Consider the following 7746-nt stretch of genomic DNA (forward strand, 5'->3'; position numbering starts at 1 on the left):
TCAATATTTAAATATGTTTTCGAACCATGTGTTTAAAATGATACAATCTCCTTTAATTATGTGTTTGATATTATCAAAGTGCCAAAGCTATTAAAAATTCTGCAATTAGATTTTCAACCCCAGGCTGCATAGATGAAATAACAGGGAAGAAAATTAAATGGTCCTCAACCTGTGGTTATTACTGCATTCTCTCCAGCAACAAACCCACCACGTAACTGGGGGTGTGTGTTCAGTGACTTTCTCTGTATCAGCACTGTGTGCAGATTAACTCATAATGATGAACCGACAGAGATCTGCACCTGTTAGCTTCAGCTTTATAGAGAATTTAGCACCTTTCATTTGAGCATCGTTATCTCATTTGTTTTCTTTTACACATAACTGTTGTATGAGAAACCCACAGTGCTCTACCTGCCCAGCAACAAACGGCAAAGCTAACAACTAGCTGGTGAACATGGTGGAGAATTTAGCAGCTATAGACCCAGGTAAATTTGTCACAAGTTGGTGTCAGAGCCAGGAGAGTGAATATTGGACATACATTTTTGAGGTCACTAAAACGCAAAGGTAATTTTCATCCTTGAATATGAGATTTTATTTTATTTTCTATCTATTTATTTATCTTTGGTGCACCTCAGATGCACTTGTTATATGGTGTTAAGCCAGAAGTAGGTTTGTACACAGCAGTTAGAAAGCTGCGGTCAGTAATTAATTCAAATGAGAATTCATTAAAGCTGCAGAGAAAGTACTGAGGAAGCCTGCCGGTTATTGGACTGCAAACTGTTATTGGTGGCAATGCACAGGCAGTCCAGTACCAACTGAATAATTAAACACAAATGGTTGGTTCTCCAAATAGACACTGCTCACTCCAATTGAACTCTCCTCTTACACTACAGCCAAGACAGCTACTCATGTGTGACAGACAGAAAATTGACATTTCACAGGCAATCGAGTGTGATAAAAGTGGCTCAGCCTTTTCACTCAGCTAGTCGTACATAATTCTTCCTCAGAGAAATTATTCATACATTTCAGCATGTCTACATTATGCTTCAGATTATGCTTTTATATTAAATAAAAAGGGACCTGCAAACAAGCAAAACTGGCACTTTATCAGTCATAAATGGGATGAAAAGCATTTAGGAACACTTCTCATACTCAAACTGCAACTGCAGATACACTCAAAGCATTGTCACCCACCACATATCTAACACAAGACACAACTAAAATGATCAACAGCATATCAAAACATCCCGTACCTTTTGAAACGGCATCCAGAGATGTGCATGCAGAGCTCCTGAGTAAGAGTAACGCTCCCCTCTCCTGCACTGCCCGCTGTAATATGAGTGTTGGGCCATGTCAGCAACCAGATCCAACAGGTGTCTTGTGATGCCTTGTTGCATTGTGTGGAGCACTGGATGGCAGTAACAGAAGAGAAAGCAAGACTAAGTAAGTGGAGCCAAAATGCTGAAAACAGTCCAGTCCTCTTCAGGGGTCTGATTTTGTGTCTGACTTTTTGGGTGGTGCTGTGATCCTTGCAGTTAATAAAGTGAATCCAAGTGAAAGCTAAGAGTGTATCACATTGCTTAAATTACAGCTAAAAAGACAAACTTCTGATAAACACATGGGGGACAGTTTTGAGAGAAAGGCATTCAAGACACTCTAAAATGGGTGAAAACTTATTTGTAAACTTTTAAAAAAGGATGCAGGATGTAAATTTAGGTCTTTCTAGCATTATGCATCAGTACAACTATTAATATGTGGACAAACTTCACATTTACAGCCATATGCAGCTACATACAAACAGATGCTCTCACCCACCCTCCTTCAGCAGTGTCAGCCTCCACACTAGCACAACCCCTTTAGCTGCTAGCTTGGAAGATGCTAAGGAAGTAGCATTGTTTACACAGCAGCACCAAAAGTGATGCTGGTAGCCATAGCGCTAACAATACCAGCTATGTTGACGTGAGATAAAACACTACAAGGTAGCTATGTGTGACCTCGACTAGAAGGTAAGGCTTAAATAATAATTAAATAGCTCTAGGGAGTAAAGGAATGAGTAATAGGTGTACATGTTCGCTAACGTTGGGCACTGACGTAGGTTAGCATGCTAACGCCAAGTTGCTCATACGAGTCGTTTTATGCGACACAGCCAATTTTATATCGTTTAAAAGTCTTCGCTAAGTTTAAGCAAGCATACAAATGTTATAGTAATATAAGTGTAGCTTCTGAGTGAGTTTGCTACCTGTTCGTGGTGAGTTTGTGCCACAAACACCTGTTGTTTTGTCTCTTTGAAGCCGCCAGGTGAGACATGGATTTCCTCACCCTGTTCGCTATCTACGTAGTAGTGGTGCTGACATGTATCGTGCTAGTTTGCAAATACTCAGGCCAGCAGCAAACCCCTTTTACTATCCTCTTCAACTATGTGGGAAAGGTAAGGAAAGAAGCATTATAAGTGCACTTTAAAAAAGCGACACTGTGTGGCGCTATTGGAGCAATTTATCACAATACAAACACACACTGCAAGTAAAGCTGCTGGATTTATTTTCACAGGTAGTTGCACCATTGACGCCAAAATGGCTCCAAACGTTTTCACAGTGGACCATGCACAGACTGTTTCATCAAAGGTTTGTAGTTAAAGTGTCCCCCAGAAATAAATACATTGTCATAAGCCTGTATCTGGTCTTCTGTTGTACTTTTTTCCCAATCTCTACCAGTATCATCCTGTATATTTGCTTGTAATTGCAGGAACAACATGTTCATCTATCTGCACATCCTGCTGGAGGCTGCTGTGTATGCAGAGTTCACCTATGAGGTGTTTGGCTTCTGCAGGGAGATGGACACCACTCTGACCAGCCTGTCTGTGCCTTACGTCCTGCTGGCTATCAAGACCTTCTTCTTCTACCTCTGCATCAGGAGAGATCCAGGTTAATATTACATTAGCTGAAATATATTCAAACACATTTGCTTTTGGTTGCAGGGGAGGTGAACTTTGGCTTGATCAGGTGGTATTCCTTGTCAGCGTGCTGCCATATTTTGAGGATGTTGGTAATTACATATCAGCCATCAGCCATGCAAATCAGTAATTTAATTTTGTCACCCGGAGGGTGAAACTATTTTCTACGGGGGCCTGACAGTCAAGGGACAAGCTACACAGCATCACCTGTGATACAGTAAAACATTTAATCCTCATGTGAGTCCATGCCTTGGGATTGCCAGATTCTGCTTTCTATGACTGTTTCGTTCTTGAAACCAAACTCAACTTAAATCATCTGTCTTTTCATATTAATGTTAAGTTTATATTTGGTTTGTGTGCTTGAATTTTTCTGTTGTTTACACATTAACATTTGCTATTAATTTCCACACAAGGATCATTCAATTTAATCTTAAAGAGTGATGATAGTCTACCTTACAAGTGATTATAAGGCCGTGCAAGAAAGCTTTTGCATTAAGTATCAGTTCTTACAGACTTTAAATGACTCAAGTTAATTCAACGTATGAAAGATAATTTCAGCTTGTGATTTGCAAGAATGAGCAGAGAAAATCACTCACAAGTTAGCTCTGGTCAGGAGAAAGGTCATGTGGGCCTGAGGTATAAATAAACTACAAATCACCAGACATCTCCTTGTCATATTAAAGGGATAGTGTACCCAAAAATGAAAATTCACATTCTCACTCTCTGTGCACCGTGTGAACGCGGTGCACAGAGAGGCATTTTTGGGTGCACTATCCCTTTAAGGTCTGAAATACTAATATGTGTTTTGTGTGATTACACTTTAGTATTTTTTTTACTCAACTCTCTCCTCTCGACTCTGGCAGGCACAGTGACGAAGAAGAAAATCGCTGGCCAGCTACACATCTATCCATACGACAGGAGGCTGTTTCACCCGGGAGTCTCCTGTGAAACCTGCCAGCTTGTCAAACCGGCTCGCTCCAAACACTGCAGTGAGTAGATAAATAATAAATAGTGATACATTTGTACCATAGTAAATATTGAATGTATTATTTCAGCGAAACATAGAATTACACTCAGTGCTCACTGTCTTTGTCTCAGGGGTCTGCAACAGGTGTGTCCAACGTTTCGACCACCACTGTGTCTGGGTGAACAACTGCATCGGTGCTCAGAACACAGGTTACTTCTTGCTGTACCTCTTCAGCGTGTGCGCCATGGCGGGTGACATTGCCGTGCTAACAGGAGACATGCTGTTTCATGCCGTACTGCGGTCAGGGCTTCTGAGGGCCAGTTATATAGATGAGTTTGGCCAGCAGCAGGCAGCAGGGCCTCTGTTTGTTGTACAGGTGAGACTCAGTACTGCTGACACACTGTGTATCGTATACATATGTTGCAGCCATGTTTACTCTGAATCTGTCATGTTGAATTTAAAATAATTCTTATTTCTCTTTCCCTCCAGCATCTCTTCCTGACTTTCCCCCGAATTGTCTTCATGCTTGGATTTCTGGTCTTCGTCTTCTTCCTCCTGGCGGGTTACGCCCTTTTCCATTCCTACCTGGCTCTCGTCAACCAGACCTCCAATGAGTGGTACAAAAGTCGAGGTTACGTCTGTCAGCACTGCCATCCAACTACAACAGCGGACAATCTCTGTGGCTCAGCGCCAGACCACTCAAAAAGATATTACTACAGCAGAGGGCTACTTCGAAACCTGGGAGAGATTTTCTTTCCTCTGCAACCTGTTCAGAAGAAAGACAACTAAAGAAAAAATACAGCCATCTGTATTGTTATGCTGCTTTTACTGTACATCCCCTGGGAGCTACTTCTGACTGAAGAAATAAAGCTTAGAGATTTCTTTATGGGCTCCGTTGTCTATCCCCCACAAGGTGCTGCATCTTATTGGAAAGCTCTGGCAACACTGGCAGTATACGCAAAGGTAATCCTTGCTGGATCAAATCGTTGTCTGTTAATTAAATGTCATAACTGCAAGTTTTTTGCCTGCCATCAACTAAGACATGAAAGCTTCTAAAGCTGGAACATACCTCCTCCTTATTGTATTTTTTTTTTCAATACATGATAAAGGCATTATGAATCAGCTTTTGAATATGTTGCACTGTATGTATTTTTATCAGGTGTGGGTATATTTTGGGGGTAGGCTGGGATTTGAGATGAATCATTTCTAATGTTAAAATCTGCCAGGGGGTCGATGAAGCCAGCAGGGGGAGCTGTACACTGACGTTCATGACAGTTCAATGGTGTTAACTACTTAATTTGTGCCTGTTTGACAGCACAGATGCAAAAATGGAAGTTGCATTCACATGCTATGGGATAGGTACGGTTACCCTGAGATGCAAAAAACAACACTGAACAAAACACTAACAAAATAAAATGATATTTTGCAAAAAAAAAACAACGTTACAGAAAACAAATCGACATGTTGAACGTTTGCCTACTTTTTTAATGTGTTTTCTATTTTTGTGTCTTTGGATTTGTCATACGTACTTCTGCTGTTTCTTTAGCATCAAATCAAACATAGCTCCCACTAGGTTTTGAACATTTGCCCTGAAGACTCATGGGAACTGTAGTTTGATTAGGTGCAGAGCCAGACTTTGTAAACATTTGCAGCTAAGCCCAAAGCCAGAGGGGAGGGTTTTTTTTCCCCTTCCCATTTATGGCAGCTATTTGTGCTATTTTTTTTTTAACCATTTAAGATAATAGAATACCTTGAAATCTGCACATCATTTGGGAAAAACATAGTATATGCCAAGTAAAGAAACTTCCTGTAGAGTGGACAATGTATTTTGTATTTTATTGTTCTCCAACTGTCTTCATCATTCTGAAACCATTACACATTAAATGTTGAGGATGAATGATTTTCACTCCCTCCAAAAGTGGCAAAACTTGTCTGATGGTACTGTTTTTTAACTTACATAACATATTATGCACATGTAGGGTAGGAATTTGGAACAGCATTACTGATCATGACACCTATTTTTGTGATACTATGCTGGAGAAGAGTTCACAGGAGAAATGTTTATCTGACAAATCTGCGATTTTTGAATCCATGCCTAATAATATGGGCTGCTAATTGCAAATCAGTGATTTCCAGCAATGCCAAGTCAATGTGGTCTTCAGTACTGTGAATTGAGTATTTGGCAAATAGAAGAATACTTACGCAGGTATATCAGATTTGTTAAGGAAGTAGCATAGGAGGATTACCGAAGCGTATTGCTGCCACACCAGGAAAAAAATAACGGGTCAGTATAACGTTATAACGTGAAAAGTTTATTGTTCTAACAAGAAGTTTTTCACATTATAACAATTTATTTTCATGTTATAACGTGATAATTTTTTATTGTAAGAACGTGAAAAGTTTCACGTTATATCGTGATAATTTATATTGTAAGAACGTGAAAAGTTTCACATTAAAATGTGATAATTTATATTGTTAGGACATTAAAAGTTCCACATTATAATGCAGTATTTAGTCTCGGGAGGAGGTGCACCCATATACTCCAGTTGTGATTTGACACTTGGCTATTTGCAATAATTTATCAAGTTATAACATGAAACTTTTCACGTTCTTACGATATAAATTACCACGTTATAACATGAAACTTTTAACGTTCTTACGATATAAATTATCACGTTATAACATGAAACTTTTCACGTTCTTACGATATAAATTATCAAGTTATAACATGAAACTTTTAACGTTCTTACGATATAAATTACCACGTTATAACATGAAACTTTTAACGTTCTTACGATATAAATTATCACGTTATAACATGAAACTTTTAACGTTCTTACGATATAAATTATCAAGTTATAACATGAAACTTTTCACGTTCTTACGATATAAATTACCACGTTATAACATGAAACTTTTAACGTTCTTACGATATAAATTATCACGTTATAACATGAAACTTTTCACATTTTTACAATACAAATGATAACGTTATAACATGAAACTTTTCACGTTCTTATGATATAAATGATCACGTTATAACATGAAACTTTTCACGTTTTTACAATACAAATGATCACGTTATAACATGAAACTTTTCATGTTCTTACGATATAAATGATCACGTTATAACATGAAACTTTTCACATTTTTACAATACAAATGATCACGTTATAACATGAAACTTTTCATGTTCTTACGATATAAATTATTACGTTATAACATGAAACTTTTCACGTTCTTACGATATAAATGATCACGTTATAACATGAAACTTTTCACGTTTTTACAACACAAATCATGTTATAACATGAAACTTTTCACATTTTTATTATTTTGCACAATAAATACATACCTTGAAAAGTATTGTATTTTATGTCTCCATCTGCTAGTGGGCCATCATACTAAGAGTATGCATGCATAATATGATGTTAATTCCACCACAGAGGAGACTTGATGTTCACTAAAAGTACGTAGGGAAGAAAGTGGATTAATCAATATCGGTATTGGTTATCAGTCATATGAGTTAATAAATATTGGCATATCAGATATCGGCAAAAAAAATCCAATATCGTGCATCCCTAAAATAACAGATGAAGGGTTTTGAGGAAATATTAGGAGCCTCAGAGGACACCCCCTGCTCTGCCTTTGAGTGTGATGCTAAGAATATAAGCTAAAATAACTGGGTGTTTGGCTCTGGCTGTGTAGCTTAGACTACCCCAGTATTATGTTTGGAAAGACAATTACAGTTTGTGGGCAGTGGTTAGTGACAGAAGCCTGACCGGAAGTGGGACTGTACTTGTTCGTGTTTGGTTCCTGTCCCTTTAAGCCG

The 7746-nt window shown here is 38.5% G+C and overlaps 1 protein-coding gene across 1 annotated transcript; it reads left to right on the plus strand.

Annotated features, from left to right (window-relative positions):
* Positions 1–1861: 1861 nt before the first annotated feature.
* On the plus strand, positions 1862–5839 carry zdhhc4 (zinc finger DHHC-type palmitoyltransferase 4). The gene is made up of 7 exons (XM_050060722.1): positions 1862–2003; positions 2289–2425; positions 2545–2618; positions 2740–2918; positions 3811–3936; positions 4046–4290; positions 4404–5839. Exons 2-7 carry the CDS (start codon positions 2303–2305, stop codon positions 4701–4703), a joined length of 1047 nt encoding a protein of 348 aa, XP_049916679.1. The 5' UTR covers positions 1862–2003; positions 2289–2302; the 3' UTR covers positions 4704–5839.
* The last annotated feature ends 1907 nt before the right edge of the window (positions 5840–7746 follow it).

This window comes from Epinephelus moara, chromosome 13 (genome assembly GCF_006386435.1).
Source record: "Epinephelus moara isolate mb chromosome 13, YSFRI_EMoa_1.0, whole genome shotgun sequence".
Lineage (NCBI taxonomy): Eukaryota > Metazoa > Chordata > Actinopteri > Perciformes > Serranidae > Epinephelus > Epinephelus moara.

Bases quoted from the DNA above. Each gene is read 5' to 3' on its own strand.
- zdhhc4 (XM_050060722.1), top strand. From the start codon at position 2,303: ATGGATTTCCTCACCCTGTTCGCTATCTACGTAGTAGTGGTGCTGACA. The intron at 2,426-2,544 runs GTAAGGAAAGAA...TTATTTTCACAG, and splicing joins TCTTCAACTATGTGGGAAAG to GTAGTTGCACCATTGACGCC. The intron at 2,619-2,739 runs GTTTGTAGTTAA...TTGTAATTGCAG, and splicing joins CACAGACTGTTTCATCAAAG to GAACAACATGTTCATCTATC.